Raw genomic sequence first — 24,358 nt, 5'->3', positions numbered from 1 at the left:
TCAATAGCTTCTTCCGGCACCCTTTTCGTCCGGCTTTTCCCTAGGCTGTTTGCTAGTCTCTCTCTCCGGTATTTTCCCAGTTCTTCCCGTTTCTTCCCTCCTAAGTTTCATATCCGTCCTAGGTTTCCTATCCGAGCTAGGTTTCCTATCCGAGTCACGGCACCATTATGTCACTCCCCCTCTTCGTGGAGGAGCAACACAGGACCCTGCGCTGTTCTCTCGTCTGCTCGGCCCTCCCCGGGTTTGCTGCTGGTTCTTCCCGGGTTGGCTACTATCCCTTCCACCTCCGTGGAAGGGCAGTTCCCCCTGGCCGCATTCCCCACTTCCGCAGGGGAGCGGCACACCGCCGGCCGGTTCTCTCGGGGGCTGCACGGGTTCCCTTAGATGTTCCCCATAGATGTTCCTGGTGCATGCCGTCTCTCTCCTCCTTTATAGTCCTCCTCCGCCAATCCCAACTCGGCTGCCCACACGCCGAGTACGCTGCTCTCCAATCAGGAGCAAGTCCTACAGTTAATTGGTTGAACTGGAGGCAGCTGTGCGGAAGCTGTTTACTTCTCTCCCAGCGCCATATTGTGGGAGAGCAGATGCATAGAATAAGTCTTAATTCCAGTAACTTAGTCTAGTCCGGTTGCTCCCCACACCAGCAGATGGGAGCTCTCTCCCTTTCTGTCTCTTTGCTTCTCAAAAAAACAAAAAAACAAACAAACAAAAACAAATAAAACAACACAAACATTGCCTTTTTGTTTTAGTGGTAGATTTTGATTTAGTGGTAGAAGGAATTCTGCACAAAGCAAAAAATTGAATATTAGGCAATATGTTTTCCACACACAATGGTGTAATAATAATGTTCTATATTTTATAATAATCTATGGGGCACCTGAAATACATTCATATAGCCTGATTTAATATAGTCACTTATTAAACTCAAGAGAGTTGAATATAATTGTTTTAATTTTTTATTATTTTGTAATCATAGTACTAGCTATAGTTGGCCTGTAAAATTGTCAACCAGTATATTTCATAATAGAAAGTACTGGCAAAATTAATTAGAAGATAAGCTAAGAGTATTCTAGAACTGTAAAAATTAACCTTGAGAGTCGCCATCTAGTCTTACCCTATCAGTTCCTTATGTCTTTTTTTTCATTTTTTAATGTTTTATGCACTTTAATTCATAAGATAAATATTATAAAAAGATTTTTACTTATAAATTATTCACTGATACCCTGTCTTTAACATGTCAAATGAATTCTAAAGGAATCTTAATGAGGAATAATATTTCACAAGGTTTAATAGATTCAATTTCAAAATAATAAATTCTCTGAAGTCCTAAGTTAAAAATAGAGCCCCAAGTTTGATCATTTTTCATCAAGAAAGTATCTGAAGGCCGGCGCCACGGCTCAACAGGCTAATCCTCCGCCTGCAGCACTGGCACACCGGGTTCTAGTCCCGGTTGGGGTGCTGGTTCTGTCCTGGTTGCCCCTCTTCCAGGCCAGCTCTCTGCTGTGGCCTGGGAAGGCAGTGGAGGATGGCCCAAGTGCTTGGGCCCTGCACCCCATGGGAGACCAGGAGAAGCACCTGGCTCCTGGCTTCGGATCAGCGCGGTGCGCTGGCAGCAGCGTGCTGCCCGCGGCAGCCATTGGAGGATGAACCAACGGCAAAAGGAAGACCTTTCTCTCTCTCTCTCTCACTGTCCACTCTGCCTGTCCAAAAAAAAAAAAAAAAAAAAAAAAGTATCTGAGTCTCTGAATAATCATTAGTAGGAATATTCAATTATCACAATTACACAATGCAAGCTATGTAGTCAAACAGGGAACTCCTTAAACATTGTTTAAGCCTTAGTGGGTTTTCATTGGGGGTGCACTGGCCAGACAGCCTACTCTCCAGCACTGTTTCTAACCTTCCAGTTTATCTGAAAGTAGCTGAGATATGACGGTTGGATATGCTTGTATTGTATATTGATAACAGAGCTACAACAGGGAATGGACTGGCTATAGTCATTTGGCAATTAAGGGACAAGGTTACTGCCAAAGAAGAGACTTCACCAGCCTGCTTTGGCTGGACCTACAGTGTGTTAGAGAGAGACTTGGTTAACCCTCGCAGAAATCTAGTGAACTTTTATTTACTTACTAAAATCAAGCTAGGGCAGGGGCTCCAAAAGCCCAGCCAACTTCAAGGGCTTTTCACTCAAGGGGAGGACTGGCCCACACAGGCATACCTACATACTGCAATTACTAAAATAGGCACAGAAAAAGCATGTGTTGGGCACATCTTGGGGGGATGGCCCTTCTCTATTTGCCGAGTTCCAAACATCACCTAAGCTTCTTCCTGATCTGGTTGCCCAGCACTCTTTCTAAGACAAGTAATGATCATTACTACTGACTTTCAAGGAAAATGTTCTCATACCAATATCCCAAAAATTCCTAAAACCGGAGCAGTGAGCCATACAACGCACTACGATGAACGTGTGATGTTTTGTGGTGAGATGGGACAGGAATGGTGCAGAGGGAGACACTTCACATCTGAGTTTATCCGGCGGTTGGGACTTCCTCACTTTCAAGAACCCAACTCCTGTTACAGGTGCTTACTGGTTTACACTTCCCTGCCAGTTCACACTTTCTGGTAGAAATGGTAGTGCATGGAACAGTAACACTGAAGAAAACAGAGGATGAAAGAATTTTAAATACTTACAAACTATGGGAAAAACCCCAAAATATGAGTATGTATTTGGGTATATCTAGGATGACTGCAACTAATATCCTGAACGTGTTTGCAAGCTCTCAAAAATGAGCACTTTATTTTCTTTTTATTTATGCTCCATAAAAATATAATCAGTAATAAGCTTTGGGATACAGCCTTATGACTACTTAAGCAATTTTTAAAATGTTAACAAGCATTCCTGTTTACATGTACCAGGAGTCAGTTACTATGCCCTGTGCTTTTCTACCAGATAATTCTTTCTTTTCTTTTTCTTTTTTTTTTTTTTTTGACAGGCAGAGTGGACAGTGAGAGAGAGAGACAGAGAGAAAGGTCTTCCTTTGCCATTGTTTCACCCTCCAATGGCCACCACAGCTGGCGCGCTGCGGCTGGCACACCGCACTGATCCGATGGCAGGAGCCAGGTACTTATCCTGGTCTCCCATGGGGTGCAGGGCCCAAGCACCTGGGCCATCCTCCACTGCACTCCCTGGCCACAGCAAAGAGCTGGCCTGGAAGAGGGGCAACCGGGACAGAATCTGGCGCCCTGACCGGGACTAGAACCAGGTGTGCCGGCACCACAAGGCGGAGGATTAGCCTCGTGAGCCGCGGCGCCGGCCTGGATAATTCATTTTAATGCATTAAATGTCTCAAGTCACTCAGGATGAAGCAGGTTCCTTAAGATAGAATATTCTGGAAATATTCAGAAAGAGGGAATGAAACTAGATGGGTGAATTTTCTTTGTCATTAGACTTCTCACTAAATGTCTAAGTCATTATAGCTTTAAAATTGCTACTAATAGATTCTATTGTTATATATACAATTTGGCTAGTATGTGATGGTAAAAAATGATTTTTTTAAATGATTTTTATTTTGCTTTGGCATAACTAGTGTTACTTGCTCATCAATAGTTGGTGATACTGACAATCCTTGTTTAGGATACTTTCTAACTGTCTTATGTTTTCGTGAATAAATGCTCTCTCCGTATCTTTCTGTTCTTACAACAATGACTGTCTTTTAAACAATATGGTGTCTGCAGTTCTATACCCTGTCTCTTATATGTTTTCCAATAGATACACTTTAATTATGTACATTTTTTCTTGCTTGTCTTCTGCAAACAGAAAGTAAACTCGATAAGACGAGAATTTGGGGGTTAGTTTTGTTCATTGATGTATTTCAAGCAGATAGGACAGCACCTGTCATATTGGAAGATACTCAGATGATTAAGCAAATTTTCTGGGTCCTTTTGTTAAAGAAATAAAAAAAATCTTCTTGAAGGAAGCTTTTCTTTCTGAAGTTCATAATCATCTTGTGATTGAAGCTAGCCAGGTATTATCTTCATATCACAGTTTTTGAAAGATGAAATTTTATCACAAGATTTAGAATTTTTAGGTTGTGCCAGCCAGTGAAAGTTATTTTAGAGTATTGTGTTTACAAGATAAGTATCTCTTTACCCTGAATCACTGTATGCCATTTCCTTTATCTATATGGCATTTCATCAGATGCATTTACTTCCCTTGTTTTGATAAGTAAAATGAGCAGCCTTTTCCTTATCCTCAAGTCTACCTTTCAAATATGGCTACCACCAAAGTTACCCAAAACTTTGCCCCCTGCACCCAGCAAACGTTTTTAAATGGTCCATCCCAATTGTCCTATGAATAGATCCAAATCCACTTTGGACTCCTTTGCTCCTGATCTGGTCAACTCCACAGATACCTCCCATACACAATGTGCTATTCTTTTTTCTTTTCCACCCAGTATCACCAGAGAGACTTCAACTATTTCCCCCAAAATGGAAACGCAACTTTTTATGCTATTGAAATTGATACTCTTTTTGAGTTTATGCCAATTGTTAAAGAGGCCAAAGGAAAACTGTGTGTGTGTTTAGTTTAACAGTCATTTATTTATTTGAAAGGCAGAGTGACAGAGAAAGAGAGAAGAGAGAGAGAGAGAGAGAGAGAGAGAGAGAGAGAGAGAGAGAGAGAAAGTGAGTTAAATTATCTTCCATCCAATTGCTGGTTCATTCCCTAAAAGGCCACAATGGCTGGGGCTAGGCCAGGCCTGAGAAAGCCTGGGTAAGACTCCCTCTGAATCTCCCACGTGGGTGACATGGGCTCAGACACTTGGGCCATCTTTTGCTGCTCTTCCAGGTGCATTAGCAGGGAGCTGGATGGGAGGCAGAGTGGCCAGGACTTGAACCGGTGTGTCGCTCCCCGTCTTCGTGGAGGAACGACACAGGACCCTGCGTTGTTCTTTCGTCTGCTCGGCCCTCCCCGGGTTTGCTGCTGGTTCTTCCCGGGTTGGCTACCGTCCCTTCCACCTCCGTGGAAGGGTGGTTCCCCCTAGCCACTTTCCCCACTTCCGCGGGGGAGCGGCACACCGCCGGCCGGCTCTCTCGGGGGCTACCAGGTGTTCCTTCAGATAGATGTTCCCCGGTGCATGTTGTCTCTCTCCTCCTTTATAGTCCTCTTCCACCAATCCCAACTCTGCTACCCACACGCCGAGTACGCTGCTCTCCTCCAATCAGGAGCAGGTCCTACAGTTTATTGGTTGAACTGGAGGCAGCTGTGTAGAAGCTGTTACTCCCTTCTCAGCGCCATATTGTGGGAGAGCAGATGCATAGAATAAGTCTTAATTCCAGTAACTTAGTCTAGTCTGAGTTGCTCCCCACACCGGTGCCCATCAGGAATGCCTGTGGCTCAAGCAGCAGGTTATCCCACTGCACCACAATGCTGGCTCCCCACAGTGTGCACTAATAAAATGTCTCTGTAAATTAGGCAGATAAACCATGGGGTCTCTCCTGTCCTAGCAGTTCATATTTTAAAATTACTGAATTATGATAAAGAATACCCAATGACGACAGATCTTTAGAAATGATTGGCTATGTTTTTAGAAGTCATAATTTACATATCATAAAATGGGAAGATCTGAAGTGTGTATTTCACAAGTTTTGATGGTTGTATGTCCCTGTATAGCTACTACCTCAAACAAGATACAGATTTTCATCATTCCCATACACATTTTCCCACCATTTCTTGTCAAGTTCCCCAGCTTTCTCAAGGCAACATTCTAACCTGTATCACCACAAATTAGCTTTATCTCTTCTTATAGTTCTTATAAATGGACTTATCACACTGTATCTCTTTCTGGTCTGGCTTCTTTAGCTTAGCATAATGTTTCTGAGATTCATTCACATCATTGAATATATCAGTAGATCTTTTGTTTTTATTGCAATGTAGTCTATTAGATAAATACATTACATTTGTCCATTCATCCATTGGGTTGTTTCCAATTTGGGGCTGTTATAGTAATGCTGCTATGAATATTACTGCACAAGTGTTTGTGGGAACATAGGTCTTCATTGCCATTGGGGAGCTATCTAGCAATGGGAAAGCTGGGTGTCTCAGTCAGTCTGGACTGCTATAACAACAAACCACAGACCGGGTAGCTTATAAACCACAGAAAGTGGTGGCTGGAGGTCCAAGGTCAGGGTGCCAACACACTGGGGTTCAAGTGAGGGCCCTCTTCTGAGCTGCAAGCTGCCTGCTTCTCCTTGTGTTCTCACAGGCTAGCTTCTGGGGTCACTTTACAAAAGTACTAATCCCATTAATGTGGGCCCCATCCTTATAATCTAATTAATTCTCACCAGCCCCACCTCCACATATCGTTGGGATTAAGGTTTCTGTTCTTTATTTGTTGTTTGAAAGGCAGAGATAGAGACACATCCATGTTCACGCATGCACACACACAGAAAGGGAGAGAGTGATCTTCCACCTGCTGGTTCACTCTAAAGATGCTTGGAACAGCCAGGCTGAAGCCAGGAGCCCAGAACTCAAATCTAGGGTGGCAGGAACCCAAGTCCTTGAACCACCACTTGCTGTCTACCAGAGCGGGTACCAGCAACAAGCTTAGAAGTGGAAGTGGAGCCAGAACTCAAACCTGGCCACTCTGATGTGGGCTATCAACCTCTGGGCCCCAAGATTCACCCAAGAATCAGGTCTCGACACAGGGACTTTAGGGAAACACCAACATTCAGCCCACTGTACTGGCTATATTTAATTTTGTAATTTACCTTCAAATGCTCCTCCAAAGTGGTTGTGGCAATGCTTTTGAGTGGCAACACATTTCTTATTTTCTCTAGTTTACATTTAATACTCTGAAGCAAGTATGCTTAGAGTAAATAATTTATGTTTCTAACATAATTCCCTGATAAATAGTTAACAGAGGAATAAGCTAGGTTTCTGGGAAATATGACCTGACCTGGACTAGTTTCTAGAGCTCCTGTTATCTGTTAAATAGGGAAGTTCTTGTTAAAAGTGCTCACTTACTTTTAAAGGTCAACAGGTAGTCAAGTTTTCTGTTCCTGCAGTCAGAAAAATACTCCCTGGCACAAAATACCTAAAAATGTGAGATAAAGCACATTAATAACTCTAAAAATACATTGTTAAGCTAATGAGAAAATTTCCTAGAGGCTGGAAGTGACTACAGGCTATAGATCCAGATAGGTGAGAAAGAATGAACACACTGGTTGTCATGGAAGCTTCTACCAATCTCATGTGGCTGGGAATCTCAGTGGCATTGGGGCCACATGTGGGAGGACAGAAGGGACAGTCTGAGACGAGACACTAAGGAGAAACATACTTCATCAAACAGCAATCCAAGGGAAATATCTGTGTGGCTATGAGGAAATTTGTGTCTCCACAATTTATGTCTCTCCATGGAGAGAGCAAGGTAAAAGCCCACCTTGATAGTTGCAAATTCAGTTGGCCATAATTCAGATATTGAGGGTCATTACCTGTGAGGTGTGAAAAGTTCAATCAGTAAGTTAATTAAAGTGATTTTGGATTAATAGTGCAATTAGACTCCCAGCAGAGGCAAATGCCTTCAAGCCAAGCCTCACATAATTTCACAAGTAGAATTCCTAGAACATGAGCTATTATTAGAAATCACAAAACACTTGAAAACTCAACAGATAAGACTCAGCAGAAACAAAACATGCTCGAACAAAATCTTCAAAGAAGTCAGGTATTGAAATTATGAGATATAAAGTAAGTCTTTAGTTTGCTTCAACAAATAAAAGATGGCATCAAAAAGTATGAGTAAATGCAGAAGAATAGGACCCTTAACTCATACCACATATACAACTCAACTCAAAATAGATTAAAAGTTTAATGTAAGACCTGAAATTGTGAAACTACAAGAAGAAAACATAGGGAGAAAGATGCTTGACATTGGTCCAGGCAATGATTTTTTGAATATGATCCCAAAAGCATAGGCAGCTAAAGAAAAATAGAAAAATAGATGGCATCAAAAACAAACAAACAAACAAAAAACTTCTGCCCAGTGAAGGCAATAATCAGCAGAGTGAAGAGACAATCCAGGAAATGGGAGAAAACACCTGCAATCATGCATCTAATAATGGAGACAGCCTAAGTAAAATAAGGAACTCACCTTAATAGCAAGAACTCAAAAAAAAAAAAAAAAAAAACCCGAATTAGAAAATGGACAAAGGACTTGAAACTTGAATAGACATTTCTCAAACAAAGACGCATGCTATGATTTAGGGGTAGGAAGTGATAGGGAGCCTCAAAAATGTTGGTCATATCCTGTTTGTTTACTTTTTCTTTTCTTTTCTTTTCTTTTCTTTCTTTCTTTCTTTCTTTCTTTCTTCCTTTCTTTTTTTTTTTTTTTTTTGACAGGCAGAGTTAGACAGTGAGAGAGAGAGAGACAGAGAGAAAGGTCTTCCTTCTATTGGTTCACCCCCAAATGGCCGTTACGGCCGGCATGCTGCGCCGATCCAAAGCCAGGAGCCAGGTGCTTCCTCCTGGTCTCCCATGCGGGCGCAGGGCCCAAGCACTTGGGCCATCCTCCACTGCCTTCCCCGGGCCACAGCAGAGAGCTGGACTGGAAGAGGAGCAACCGGGACTAGAACCCGGCACCCATATGAGATGCCGGAGCCACAGGCGGAGGATTAACCAAGTGAACCATGGCACCAGCCATATCCTGTTTCTTAATCTGGCTGATAGGTTCATGGCAATTTGCTTATTTTATTGTTATTTCACTGCCATAATATCTTTTGTATTACATATGTGTGATATATTTTACTAAAGATGTATTTTACTTTAAAAAGAAAATATAGTTGTTATTTCTCTCATCTTACTATTTTCTTTTCTTTAGAAAGAGAAAATTATTGGACTGGGCCTTTGTCCTGTCTTGTCTTGTATTTTCCCAATACTATTTAGTATCCTGTATGTTTCCTCTGAGAGGCTACAGCACTGGAGCAATTCTGGAATTCATTTCCATCTCTCTGAGCGAGAATTTCAATGTCTAACTCCCAGCAATGGTAATGGCCATAGTGAAATTCATGATTCCTTGTTTATGGAGATGAGAATATAGCCTACCTGATAACAAAAATGATTGAGTAGAATTATTTATTTCTTGAAATTGTACCAAGGGAGGATGTGTCCTCTATTTCCTTTCCAATTGAATTATTTAAAGTAAGGCTTGAAAGCCATCATAAAATGACCTCATACCCAAATATAAAGGCTATATCATCAATTTTAGAAAGGCCCCTTGCTCACTTATTGCCTAAGAGGACTGCAAGATTGACAGTAAAATTCTCTATCTCCCTTCTAGGTCATATTTTACTAATATAAATTCAAGAGGTTGAAAATTTCATAAGATAGAAAGTGCCAGCGAGGAAAATGGAAATGTGGCAAGAAATAAGTGTTTCATGTGTTTTAGTAATATTAGAAAAGCTGTAGATTATAGAGCTCCATCAGATGGAGTGCTATCTTTCACTGCTTTCCTTTGCCATTATTACTGAAAATAATATTTTATTACAGTTTCAATTTGGTTACATCTTTGCTTATAACCATATTAATACATAATAAAGTTATATATTTGAGCAAAATTCTATCTCCCCAAAAAACCTGTATATCAACTTGAGTATGAAATATTTTACAGCTGGAAATGTGAATTATTATAGAAGCAATTTAAAATATAATGGGCTAGTAAATGATACTTTCACTTAGTAACTAATAAAAACACAGATAATCAAATATTTATGAAATTACTATTTAGACACAGCTCCACAAATTATAAAACTGCATTAATATCCCACTCTTATATTTAACAGTGATCACTTTTCAGTTAAGTTTCAGCACTTAAGAATAATTGTGTATTGATTACAGTATTCAACCAAAAGTATTAAGTAGAACAAACAAAAAAAAATACTAAGAGGGATAACATATTAAGTTGCTCATCAACAGTCAGGGTGAGGGCTGATCAAGTCACCATTTCTCAAAGAGATGTGCAATTCAGGACATGCTCAAGCTGACTTACTTCAAACGGTAGAGTTAGAAACATACCAGGGGATTCCAATTCAATCCCATCAAGGTGGCATTTACCAATGCCATCTCACTAGTCCCAGTGATCAATTTCTGTTCACAATTGATCATAATGATAGGACTAAGAACCAAAGGGATCACATAAACAAGAATAGTGTCTGCAAGTACTAGCTGATAGAATCAAAAAGGGAGAGAACGATCCAACATGGGAAGTGAGATACACAGCAGACCCATAGAATGGCAGATGTCCTAAACAGCACTCTGGCCTCAGAATCAGCCCTTAAGGCATGCAGATCTGGCTGAAATGCCCATGAGAGTATTTCAGGCATGTAAAGCCAAGACACTCTGGGGGAAAAAAAATAAAACAAACAAACAAGCAAACAAAAACCTAAATGAAAGATCTCTGCGAGTGAGATCCCAGTGGAAAGAACGGGTCATCAAAGAAGGAGGTACCTGTGGGGAGCAACTGGGAGCAACTCGGACTAGACTAAGTTACTGGAATTAAGACTTATTCTATGCATCTGCTCTCCCACAATATGGCGCTGGGGAGAGGAGGAAACAGCTTCTACACAGCTGCCTCCAGTTCAACCAATAAACTGTAGGACCTGCTCCTGATTGGAGGAGAGCAGCGTAATCGGCGTGTGGGTAGCAGAGTTGGGATTGGTGGAAGAGGACTATAAAGGAGGAGAGAGACAACATGCACCAGGAACATCCATCTGAAGGAACACCTGAGGAACATCTGAGCAGCCCCCGAGAGAGCCAGCCGGCGGTGTGCCGCTCCCCCGCGGAAGTGGGGAAAGTGGCTAGGGGGAACCACCCTTCCACGGAGGTGGAAGGGTCGGTAGCCAACCCGGGAAGAACCAGCAGCAAACCCGGGGAGGGCCGAGCAGACGAAAGAACAGCGCAGGGTCCTGTGTCATTCCTCCACGAAGACGGGGAGCGACAGGTACCTTTCTCTGAAGGGAGGAGAGAACTTCCACTTTGACCATGGCCTTGTCTAAATATGATCAGAGTCGGTGAACTCAGGGGGCTTCCATAGCCTTGGCAGCTCATGACAAGAGCCTAGGGTGATTACTGATGCCATAAACAAGAGTGTCAATTTGTTAAGTCAACAACAGGAGTCACTGTGCACTTACTCCTCATGTAGGATCTTTGTCCTTAGTGTGCTGTACATTGAGATTTAATGCTATAACTAGTACTCAAACAGTATTTTTCACTTTATGTTTCTGTGTGGGAGCAAACTGTTGAAATCTTTACTTAATATATGCTAAACTGATCTTCTGTATATAAAGAGAATTGAAAATGAATCTTGATGTGAATGGAAGGGGAGAGGGAGCGGGAAAGGGGAGGGTTGCGAGAGGGAGGGATGTTATGGGGGGGAAGCCATTGTAATCCATAAGCTGTACTTTGGAAATTTATATTCATTAAATAAAAGTTAAAAAAAACTGCATTAATATCAATTACTAGCTTGGTTTTCTTTTCTGAACCTGATATAGGACTAGAAGTAATCAAGGTAAAAACTGAAGTAATTCTTTCATTGACTTCTGTATTATTTAGAAATCTTAAGAATATATTTTATCCCCTCTGGTTATCTGAGAGATGAAGAAGCAGCTGTATAAAGGTGACTTTGATCGTGTCAGCTATTTTCTCGCAGTAACAAATGACTATCAGAATGGGAATTTCAGAAAGATAGGTTACTTATTTCTTATTTGGTCATTACAGCTAAAAGGGGATTCCCATTTTTTTACATAGTAAGTTTGATTATTTATATGAGTTAAACCACAGATAATCCTATCCTAAGTGATGGATGATTTTTAAATTTTTACTTCGAGATACTGGTTTGCATTTTAAATAATATATATATACATTTACCCAAATGTCAAAGTTGTTTTCATATGTAGTGAAATGCTACTTAATGCTACTGTAACTCCTCGCAGTTAGCACAATCCAGTCATCTCTATTTTGCTGGTGACAAAACCAGACTCACGACAATTCAATAAATTGTGCAACTGTCTTGGCTCATGACACATACAGCACTGGAGTCTTTGGTTTGTTTCTGGAGTCAGTGTCTATTACATTTCTATTTCTGATGTTTATCTTAAGACAAAAATAAAAAAATTATGTCATCTTACTGAATTTCATCTTTAGAGGTTCTGGTAGGCTAAATAATGGCCATCCAAAGATGACAGGTGCTAATCCTTAGAACCTATGAATGTTACCTTATAAGGAAGAGGTGTCTTTATAAACTGAGGAAGTTAAGACTGTTGAGATGGGGAGATTATCCTGGTGGGCCCCAAATCCAGTCATGAGTGTGCTTATGGCAGAGGCAGGGAAAAAAAAGAATGAAATCCTGTCTTTGGAAGAAAATGGATGCGACTGGAGACCATTATGCTTCGTGAAAGAAGCCAGTCCCCAGAAGACAAATATATGCTTTCTCTGATACGTGGTAGTTATTACAGAATACAAAGAAATGTATAGGAATGAAACGGACGTCTTATGATTTGATTATTGTTTTAGCCCTTGTCTATACTCCTGGGGAACTGTGACCTTTCTACTGTTTACTTACTGAACATTACGGTTAGAGTACATTTAGCCTGAGATTATAAAGTAAATTGAAATTATGTTATTGTAAAAATTAAAGAGAAAACAAGAAAGGATGGAAAGGGAACTGAGGGAGGAAGAGAGGGAGGGAAGAATGATTATATTCTTAGAATTGTACCTATAGAATACATGAAATCTGTTCTCTTTATACTAATAAAAATTAAAAAGAGAAAGAGGCAAGGGGGACCTGGCACAGATACAAGAGAAGCAGAGAAGACAGTGTGACGCAGGTGACAAAGCTTGCAATGATCAAGCCACAAACGTGGGGCTGTCTCCAGCCTCAAGAAATTGGAAGAGGGGCAAGAAATGGATTCTTCCCAAGAGCCTTCAGAGGAAGCACCATCTCATGAACATCCTGATTCCAAACCATGGAACCGACATTGAACTTCAGCCCTCCCCAACTGTGAAAGGACGCCGTTCTCTCATTTTCAAGCACCAATATTGTGGTGATCTGTTAGGGAAACTCTAGGAAACGAATGCAGAGATGCTATCTGCATTTTGCATCCCCTGCTGCACTCTGTGCAATTGACTTGAGCCTCTATTTTGGAACAGATGGGTTCTGAAGAAGTTTGTTAAAATTTTCCCAGAATATAGTTGAAGTGTTAAGGTTCCAACACGTCTCTACAAGGACATCTGTTCTCTGAAAATTAATAGGGAATGTAGACAAGTTTAAAAAAGAAACACTTCAATGGAGTAGATACTGTTAATTCATAGTAAAAGAAACGCTTGTCCTTGATAAGCTACAATGTGCTAATCCATCTAAGGAAAACCAGGAGCTTATTATGTATTCCTCTGAATGCCCAATACTCAAAATTTCACAGTAAACAAAGTTGTTTTTTTTTTTTTCCTTTACAGGAAGAATTTTGGAACTATCCTGTCTGAAGGTTTGTTTACAACCCAATCCCACCTATTCTCTTTCCTCCTCAAATTTTTCTCTGGTGACTTTTCTGCAAGCAGTAAGAGAAGCTCAGATTATCTTGGGAATCTTTGTAAATCACTCCAGCTTCCAAAACGTCACCAGGATCTGCCAAGACATCACAAGAGAACTTAAAATGTGCTCTTCGTGTTTGGTTTGTGAACCTAAAGGAAATGTGGATTTTATTTCCCAGGAACACACATCAAAAGGTAAATACAAAGTGAAAGTGAGGACGAGAAATATCAAGTATAAATGAACTTTTCCTGTTAAATATATTAACATTTCCTCTGGAACATTCTGTGTTGTGGTTTTTGACGGGCAACTTACTGGGCTTTGAGGTATAACTTGTTTTATTTATTGAAAGACTTTTTTTTTTTTTAATTTTTGACAGGCACAATGGACAGTGAGAGAGAGAGGGGGACAGAGAGAAAGGTCTTCCTTTACCGTTGGTCCACCCTCCAATGGCTGCTGCAGCTGGCGCACTGCGCAGATCCGAAGCCAGGAGCCAGGTACCTCTCCTGGTCTCCCATGCAGGTGCAGGGCCCAAGCACTTGGGCCATCCTCCACTGCCTTCCCTGGCCACAGCAGAGAGCTGGCCTGGAAGAGGGGCAATCGGGAAAGAATCCGGCCCCAACCGGGACTAGAACCTGGTGTGCTGGCGCCACAGGCGGAGGATTAGCCTATTGAGCCGTGGCGCCAGCCTTGAAAGACTTTTAAAACATCAAAATGTCATGATGATGCACATACATTTGATGGTTAAAGATTCTTCAGCATGATCTCTTTAAAGGAGTGAATTTTTAGAAACACAATTCTAAGAAACCCATAGTCTTTCATAACGACATCAAACTTTGATTTACAGCGGAGTCATTGAACCCTCACGCATTTGTCCCTACTCCTGCCTGACATTTATCCACTAAATATGAATCGCCTTGCATTTGTCTTACAACCAGCATCTTGAGGGCTGGGCCTTCGTCTTGGTTCAGTACCTTATTTCTAGCTGTAAGTATGATGCCTCATCTAACACATAGTAGGCACTCAATAGGCGTTTGTTGACAGAGCAAATAGAATCACTACATATTATGCACAGTGCCTAACTGAATCTTGTACTTACTATGAGATCAATTTATATTATTTAGTTTAATTGAATTGGGTCATTGTGAAATAATTCATTCACAGTCTTAACATCTGCTGGTGACCTCCAGCCCACATATTAACAATGTTGCTGGGGCCGGCGCTACGGCGTAGCGGGTAAAGCTGTCGCCTGCAGTGCCGGCATCCAATATGGGCGCCAGTTTGTGTTCTGGCTACTCCACTTCCGGTCCAGCTCTCTGCTGTGGCCTCGGAAAGCAGTAGAAGATGGCCCAAGTCCTTGGGCCTCTGTACCCATGTGGGAGACCCTGAGGAAGCTCCTGGCTCCTGGCTTTGGACTGGCCCAGTTCCGGTCATTGTGGCCAATTGGGAGTGAACCATCAGATGGAAGACCTCTCTCTCTCTCTTTCTCTCTCTCTCTCTCTGCCTTTCCTCTCTCTGTGTAACCCTGACTTTCAAGTAAATAAATAAATATTAAAAAAAATTATTGCTTGTACCGATTCAGCAACATCGTCTCCTGAATCAGTAACCATTGGTATGTTTTCCATTCTTTGAGCGCAGAAACAAGGTTTCTTAGCATCAGCTTTCGATGAATTTTTTCCTCAAGCAGTGTTGTGATGATTCCAAGGGTTCTGAGTTGAATTCATGGGGAATGGTAGAGAACTAGGAAGTGATTTAAGGATGGGTGGCTTACTCCTCTGCCTCCCTGGGAAATGGAAAGAGTACATTTTCCAGTTGTCCCAGCTTCTATGGCTGTGTAAAAAAATCACCTCAAAACTCAGTGGCTTAAAACAATGGAAATTGTTTTATTATTTATTTTCTTTGTGAATCAGAAATTCACAAAGTACATAGCTAGTCAGTTCTGGCTTGTGGCATTCCACGCTGTTGGAGTTAGACAATGACTGAGCTAAAACAGGGGAGCTGGGGCCACTAGGGGCAGGTGGGCATCTCTCTCTTCATGAAGTCTCTGGAACTTTCTATGAGCCTTTTTATTATTATGGTAAGAACATGTTACACAAGATCTACCCTCTTAAAACTCTATAATATTACCTACAGGCACAAGGTCCTAGAGCAGAACTCTTATACTTATTTTGTGTAACTATATCCAGTCAATAGCTACTTCCCATTTCCCTTCCCTCAATGCACAACACCACCAGTGTACTCTCTTTCTGTTTGACTACTTTACATAGCTCTGGTAAGGGGAACCCTGTGGTGTTTGGCCTTCTGCAACTGGCTTATCCCACTCAGCATAATGTCCTCCAGGTTCAACTACACTGTCATAATTGCTAAATAATATTCCTGGGTGTGTGTGCACATCTCACATTCTCTTTATTCATTCAACTGCTGATGGGCACTGGGGTTGCTGGCTATTATGAATAATACTGCAACAAACAGGGGAGTACAGATATCTCTTTCAGATCCTGATTTCAAGTCTTTTGCATATATTCCAAGAACTGGACTTACTACATCATATGGAGCTCTATTTTGAATTTTTCGAGAAATTTTCATACTGTTTTCTACACTGATTGGCCGATTTTATGTTCCCATCACCAGTGCTCAAGTTCTCTGATTCTGCCACGTTGTCCATGGTATTATTGATTTTCTGATTGCCATCCTGACAGGTGTGAGGTGGTATGTGACTGTGGCTGCGATCTGCACTTCCCTGATGATCATGAGGCTAAGCACCTTTTCACACATCCAAGCCCTGTTGTAGGTCTTCCTGGTTTCCATGTTGAGCTATAGGTATTTCTTATGTACTTTGGGTGATGATCTTTTACCAGATACAGACTTGCAACTATTTCCTCCCATTCGGTAATTGCTTTTTTAACCTGTCGATTGTTCACTTTTCCACTTGGGATAATTTGCTCTTCCTCACAACATGGTGGCTTTGAGTTTCTATATTTTTACACAGTGATTCAGACTCCAGTGTTACTGTTCCAAAGAATAAGGTGGAGATTGCTTTACACTTTCTGGCTTGGTTATGGAGATTGCTTATAAGAAAGTCACAAACCCTCTGAGACTCAAGGGAAAGGAATTAGACTTCTACCTATTTGTAGAGGAGTGGCAAGGTTTAGGGCAATGTGTGTTATGGATGGCAGAGGGGCCCTCCCCCAAATCCAAGTTGAAATCCTAGCCCCAATACTTCAGTGTGACAGTGTTTGGAAACAGGGTCATTGTAGATGTAAGGTAAGGTGAGGATGTGAAGGTGGGTCCTAACCCAGTGTCACTGCTGACCTTATAAAAAGAGGAAGTGTGGACATCAAGATTCACCCACACAGGAAACACCACACGAATGAAGGCAGAGAACAGGGTGAAGCTTCTACAAGCCAAGGAGGGTCAAAGCGCAGCAAACCACCAGGAGCTGGGAGAGAGGCCTGGAGCAGTCTTCCTCGCAGTCCTCAGAAGGAGCCCGCCCTGCCCACTGCTTGATCTCACACATCCAGCCTCTAGGACTGTGAGACAAACGGCTGTTCTTTGTGCCATTCAGTTAATGGGACTTGATTATAGCAACCCTAGAAAGCTAGGACAAGGAGGGATGGGAAATCTTTGCAACCATTCTGGAAAATGCAGTCTGCTTCACAAATCATGAGAGAAATGTTTATATTTTCTTGATCCCCTTTTCTTTCAACCCTACCACCACCTGGTTTACATAAACTTACTGTCATCTCTCGAGTAGTTATTTTTAGTGCTCCTAACTTGTTTCTACTTTCTTGCCAAGGGAAGGGGGAGATACAGTTTTGAATTGCGTGTATTTTCCACTTATGACTTACTATTTTACAAACAAAATTTTCTTAATCTCTTTCTAGATTCTATCATGACAGGATCAATGGAGAGGGGAGAAAATGATTTTCATTCACCTTGTCAACATTTTAACTTCACTGTGGCTCCTCTGGTCACCCACGTGGAGGAAAACAACACTACCTGTAATCTGAAAATGCACACTAGAAAATCAACGGTCACAGAGGAAGATCTGACCAGGGGAAAGTCTATAAATCAAACCTGCAGCATTATGGAATCTCTGAACAACTGCACACACATTTCTTTGTACCTAGAAATGGACCTAAAAAGTAAGTTTTTAAGGAAATTAGAGGTAATAGGACAAATCAGATATCGATATACAAAATTAAGTAAGGACTATCATTGGTTTACATAAACTTACTATAATCTCTCGAGTAGTTATTTTTAGTGCAGCTAACTTGTTTCTGCTTTCTGCTTTGCTGATTAGCCTCCTACTCACTTATTCTGGATGACTACAAGTAATCCTTTCTACCAAACAATGTGTCTCCAGTTTACCCATAACATCTCTTGGAGAACATCTTACAAAACAGTCATTGAATGAGTGCTTGCTGTATGCCAGGTAGTGCTCCAGGCATTGGGAAAGAGTCAGATGACCATTAAGACAGTGTGGAAGGGGAAGACACCACATGTAAACAAACAAGTACCTCCCATGCCACAGGTGCAGAGGGAGAGTCACTCGCTGTGCCTTCAGATATCCCAGGTACACGGAAGCCTTCACGATGGCTTTAGAGTGCTTTCCTAAAGATATAATTATTTTATAGCTAATTCTTTTTGAGTGTTATGTTTACTTTAAAGCAAACACAAATATATGATGTATACACTTTTAGGGCTAAATTTCTCCCGTGAGTTTGCCAAGGACCCTCTGGGCTCTGTGATTTGGGGGTTTCTCAAGGTGTGTGTGTGTGCGGGGGGTATGGAAGAGGATCTGAAGAGCAGGATCAGTTCTGTCCCATGCAGGAGGGAGGCTGGAAGGTGGCTTCTGGAAGGGCTGCCTCGAGCAGGTGACTAGAGTGAAATCTGAAAGAGAAGAGGTTTAGATTCTAGCTATGACACATTTCTCTTTGTTTCAATGTACGTCTGTGTGTCTGTTTGATTGATTTTTATCTTTTTCTCAAGTACAAAGTAAAAATAAGCACTTTCATAATTATGATTTTAAGATAATTTATTTTTGTGTGAATGGAAGGCATCCATAAACTCTACATTCAAAGTGAAGTGAAAGTGAGCAGCTTTTTGGGGAGTCTATAATCAGAAAGATAACAGTGATACACAAGTGTGTACTCTTGTATTCTGGAACAAGGTACCTCTGTTTTTGCATGTGCAGAGAGTTAAGGGTTTATTCAAGTTTTCCTCTTGTGCAAAGGCTACTTTGATCCCTTCCTTAGACACCCTCTCCATCCACATCTGGTTCAATCTGATAAATTTCCTCTGAAACAATCATTTAAACAGTCCCCTTGGATTTTATTCAGATTTCCATCTTCTCTTGCTCCTCGCAAAATGGCTACAGATCAGGGGGCCACGGGCATCGTGGATGTTGGGAGAAGAGCAGAATCCTGCTAAGTTCATGTCATTTCACTGTTTTATTTCACTGAGAAATGCAAGGTTGGCTGCTGGATAGCGTGGGATGAGATTGAACAGGCTAAGTGGTGCCATCCCTGTCAACCTCTGTCTGGTCTCTAGCAAGCCTCTGGTCCAAGTCGGTGCTGAATGCCTTCACAACACACATCTGGGGGCCTGTGAAAGGAATGCCCAGAGTACAACCCCACAGAGGTAGTCATCCAAGGGTATAAACAAGGTATAGTCGTATCTTCTGCTAAGTTGAGTAAGCACTAGACATGTTTTGTATGCAAGGGTGGCTTAGGAACTCGTGCAGTTGTGTCTTGAACGTGATGAAGTCACGCTTGTTGAGGTCATGCATTCCTGGCTCTGCTGGCCAGCAAGTCTGCATGAGGCCAAGGGAGACCATGCTCAGCTGTGGTTGCAGGCTGACCTTTCCTCCTAGGCTGCCTCACTGTCATCTGAATGGATAAGTGGACACTCAAATCCTTGTCACATTCAGGCCAGGGCAACTGTATGCTTCATTAATTCATATGCTTCATTTGGTTGTTGGCATGCAAGCCCCTGAGAGTCTGATGAGTCACCAGCCCTGGCCATTTGCGATCCTCAGTCTATCATTGTCTATGCCTGCCTTTCCCTCTCTTCCCCATTCTCCTTGTACTCTCTGCCTCTTTGTTGATTGGAAAATGTATTTTTTGGGCTGCTTGACCAATGGCTAAAATTGTTAACTACAAATGGCTCCAATTCTGGAACACTTGTTGTTGTGGTCTTAACCTCAACGTAGTAATGATGCTGAAACTATTATCAGTATAACCTGTAAGAGAACTTAATCTCAGAATTTTGGAACTAATTGAATCTCTGGAAGTCACTTTGTCATGCTTCTTCATTTTGTTCCTTTTTTAATACATCAAGAAAGAATTCAGGAGAATTAGTGAGCCTATAACAGGACTATATATTCAGCTTTTCAGGTAAGAGTAGAATATATGGAACTCAACTATACCACATGTTTCCCTTGATCTCTTTCATCATTTTATAGTGTCTTCTTTTCTTTACAGATCTCATCTGTTCCATGAAGATCACTTGGTATGCTTTAGTTCTATTAGTTTTTGTAGTTTTGATCATCCTTATTATACACAAAATACGTGAAGGCCACAGAGTTCAGAAGTGGCAGAGTAAGTATTGAAAGTGAAGTCAGTTACTTGGATAATCATTTAGAGTTAAGGAACTCTTACGTATGGAGTTAATTTCTTTTTTAGTTCTATTTATCATCATTATGCACCTGCTGTGTGTAAGAGGCAATTCTAGGTAACCTGAGCCATTACTGCATAAGTCAGACACAGCACCAGCATTTCTCCTACTTGGACAAGTGAACAGGAAGGAGTCTGTGGGCTAGAGATTGAACAGGTTCTTGGTGAAAGGGAAGGCAGAGAGAGGTAGAAGAGCAGGAGGTGGTGACAGAGAATTTCGGACTTGGAGACCTTGAGCGGAGTGGCTGCAGGTGATGAGTGTGAGCTGAGTCAGTCCTTAATTGTGGAGGTATCAGTAGATTTTGAGTTGGGGCTGTGTTAAATGTGTAGTTGGAAGTTAGGACAGTGGGGGCTTGTTAATAATATTTAGCAACTAGTAAGACAAGGAACCCACCTGTCAGGATGGAGTAAAAACTATTGTCATAGTGCTAGTGCTGTGTACCCATGCATATGCTGTCTTTATTGGCATGCACTCACGCATATACTGACCCGATGGGTGTGCACCTGTGCATATATGGGCTGGATAGCAGGCCTGATGGGCAGTTTGTCATGCAAATATTTGGCCCCTTAGAGATGGTATAAAATGTGTCTATGAGAATAATATAAAGTACATCTATGAGGATAACATCTATGAGGATAGACTTTAAAGACAGTTGGACTCTTGTTTGAGTCTCAGCACTATCACTTACTATGTGGCTGAGCAACTATTTACTATATCCGAGCCCACCTTCGCTTCTCTATAAAGCGAGGATAGCACCACCACCACCACCACCGCACAGAGCTGAGGAAAGGATAGAATTAAAAAGATTATTTAAGAAGCTTAAAGTAGTGCCTGGTACATAGTTAGTTCTCAGTAAGGGCTAGCAGTATTGTGGTGGTTGTATTAGATCCTAAAGCTCTTACGTTCTTTACCAGGAAAGGATGCAGCAGTCACGTTAGTAGGTAGAACCGTGGTTGTCTCTCCTTCCGAGTAAAGGTGCCAGTAATTCTTTGGACGGAGTATTTGTGGCAGACATTTCTTTTTCTTTCTTTTTTTTTTTTTTTTTTTTTTTTTTTTTTTTTTTTTGACGGGCAGAGTGGACAGTGAGAGAGAGACAGAGAGAAAGGTCTTCCTTTGCCCTTGGGTTCACCCTCCAATGGCCGCTGCGGCTGGCTCACTGCGGCCAGCGCACCGCGCTGATCTGATGGCAGGAGCCAGGTACTTATCCTGGTCTCCCATGGGGTGCAGGGCCCAAGCACTTGGGCCATCCTCCACTGCCTTCCCGGGCCACAGCAGAGAGCTGGCCTGGAAGAGGGGCAACCGGGACAGAATCTGGCGCCCTACAGGGACTAGAACCCAGTGTGCCGGTGCCGCAAGGCGGAGGATTAGCCTAGTGAGCCGCGGCGCCAGCCCTTGTGGCAGATATTTCTAAGAGCTCTTCCAAAATCAAGACTCTTCATTGGTACCTTAGTATCAAGCCATTAATGCAGTGCTTGACAACATCAACAGTATTGTATATTTGTAGAATAACCATTTTCATTAGATTCTCAGTGTGCACAAGAAGGGTTTATGCCATTATTTTCATTTTAGAGATGAAAAACAAATGAAAACAAAAATCCAAGGCTCAGAGGTTAAGGGGTGTTTTCCAAAGCTGTATAGCTAGTAAGATATCAGAATCAAGACTTGGAATTTAATTTAAAAATTATTTTAAATAAATGCTATTTTCAAATAGTACATAATTATGAGTTCTCTCATCCATTCCCTCATATGACCACGTATTTGCAAAGAGAGATGGATGCAAGATAGGAAATGTCTAGAACAAGACCAGTAGTGAGGAGTCCCATTATATTCTTATGTGCATCTATATAAATGACAGATTTAGTGGCTTTCAAAGCTTTGCCTTGCAAATCTAAGCATATAAAGTCATGAGAAATATCACATCACTACTGACAATAAATACACAATAAATATTCTGTATATTATATCAATGTATGCAATAGCATACATAAGAGCTGGTGCAATTTTAGAGAAGGCATAATGGCACTTTTGGCAGCAGAGAAGCCATTGGTTCAAGAAAGAATCTGGATTTGTGAATGGAAACTAACTTCCTAAAGAGAGGCTCTCAGTGTCCTGGTGGCCCATTCTCTTTGGTCATCCTTTGAATCAACATGGGGACTATATGTTAAGAATGTGCTTATTTATTGCTAAATATTTAATTTATTTTCTTGGAATAGGTCAGAAGTACAAACCTACATCTGTTCTCTTACGGGAAAGAGATTCTGAGAAACTGAGAGCATTGAACGTGCGGGTTATTTCAGGTGAGTTCTGCGCCGTGCACACAGAGCCTGGCTCAGGGAACTCCAAAGCTGCACTGTCTCACCACGGAGTAAATGCAGGATCTGAGATCCAAGTTCGTTTAAATTAGCCTTGTCTCTGGAATAAAGGAGCCACAGGCAAACGAACTCCTGCTTAATCTGTCTTATTATCAGGGGACAGTTATGATCAAAACTACCTCTTTAAATAATGGAAAGTTTGCTTAATTGGCAAGAAGAAATTCATGTGAGTAGGCAGAGGAGAGAAAGCAATGAGGAAGAAGCCTCGGGTTTATTTTTAAATGAGACAAGATACCATTATTCCTCAGAACTGCAAGGCGTAATTGCAGAGTGGGCAGGGCTCTTTCCTGGAGCCTTTGCTCCGTGGAGGGTGTCACCATGCACAGAGGACTTCTAATAGCCCCAATTAAAAAGCCCCCTGTCCGCTCTTGGAAGCAGATGTGCAATAGGGGGATCCTAATTAGAGCAGCTCGCAGGCTGTGGTCCCATCTCCTCCTAATGGTGGAGCCTCCTTTTGCATTCAAGTTGTCAAGTCACATTACAAAGAAGGGAAGACAGGGGCAATGTGACAGGGACAAAGCCCTCATCTTCATCAAAGAGAAAGACTGTCCTTGACTTGTGGAAAGTCAGAGTCAGGGGCAAAGTTACTGAAGTTCTGTGTCTGCAGCCAGGTGCCTTCGTACTTGGTGAGAGGTTAGAAACGGAAGCTGCCACTCTTGCATGTAAACAATTTGCAAAAATGAAAGGAAACCACACAGGCCCCCAGGCCCCTGCTGCAGCTGCAGGTGCAGCCATAGCCACAGCCACATGGAGCTTAGCCCAGTCTGTCCTGGAGACCGTGTGCCTGAGGTTCTTGTGAACTACTTACATTAGCAGCTATTCAGATCCCCAGCTTGGGGAAGAATTAGGTTGGCTCACCTAAAGAGCTTACGCATTTTCAAAAACTTAGGCTTTCTACTTGGCATTGGCATAGAATGACTAATTAGGCCAGGACTAATTCTGAGTATTGGCTAAAGGATCACTTGATGGTAGTTACACATAGGGTGAGCTGGTGGAAATGTGCAGTCAGTGAAAATTTTAATAATAAAATAAAAGCCATAAAGTTATTTTAAGTGGAAAAATGAACTTTTAGTAGCAGAAACTCGTGTTTTCCTTTTCTTCCCCCTCACCTGTGTGCCTGGGCCAGGATGGTTTTAACCGAGCTTTGCTGGGTTTTTTAGTTACCTTAGGACTCTTGATCATTTGCTTTCAAGTCATAATTCTGAGGATCACAGGCTTGTCTGAGAAAAAGTGAATGGTTCCCCTGTCAACCATATAATTGGGGGAATCACAAATTTTAAGTGCTAGCTAAACGCGAGACTAACCTCACCCAGGAAAACCTGTCTCAGCCATCTTTCTCTTTAATAGCACTCACTAAAAATCCTCTGGCTTTATTACCAGGTATATAATATTAATGTGCAGTGTAGGCCAATGGGTGATGGCCTTTAAAAAAAAAATCCAGAATTCTTCAGAGGCTTAAGCACCTTAAAAATAAGCAGATTCTTCCTTCCTTATATTCCTTTAACCTTAATGCAATTCTCTCTTCACTCTAAGTTGCTCTTTCTGAGAGAGAAATGGAAAGGCAAGAATGTCTCCTCTGAGTGCCATTTGTAAGGCCTCTCTTTGTACTGATGGCTTATAGGCAGCGGGGGAGAATGTCAGGCAGAAATGTGCCATTGTCGTTCCCTGGAAATGCAGGAACACGCGTCCCAGACGATGTAGCTCACAGAAACAGTGAGGCTGTGTCGCACTCAGTGC

General features: G+C 41.8%; 1 protein-coding gene across 2 annotated transcripts in view; it reads left to right on the top strand.

Moving 5' to 3' along the window:
- Positions 1-24,358, top strand: part of TMEM156 (transmembrane protein 156) — a 41,624-nt gene that overhangs the window by 3,979 nt on the left and 13,287 nt on the right. For both annotated transcript variants that reach the window (XM_008275068.4, XM_070068121.1), the window contains exons 2-5: positions 13,499-13,768; positions 17,456-17,716; positions 20,057-20,173; positions 22,463-22,546. In XM_008275068.4, the coding sequence (XP_008273290.2) occupies positions 13,499-13,768; positions 17,456-17,716; positions 20,057-20,173; positions 22,463-22,546 (732 nt within the window). The remainder of the gene's footprint in view (positions 1-13,498; positions 13,769-17,455; positions 17,717-20,056; positions 20,174-22,462; positions 22,547-24,358) is intronic.

Source organism: Oryctolagus cuniculus, chromosome 2 (assembly GCF_964237555.1).
Source record: "Oryctolagus cuniculus chromosome 2, mOryCun1.1, whole genome shotgun sequence".
Taxonomy (NCBI): Eukaryota; Metazoa; Chordata; class Mammalia; order Lagomorpha; family Leporidae; genus Oryctolagus; species Oryctolagus cuniculus.
This window is presented reverse-complemented; position numbering and strand designations above follow the sequence as displayed.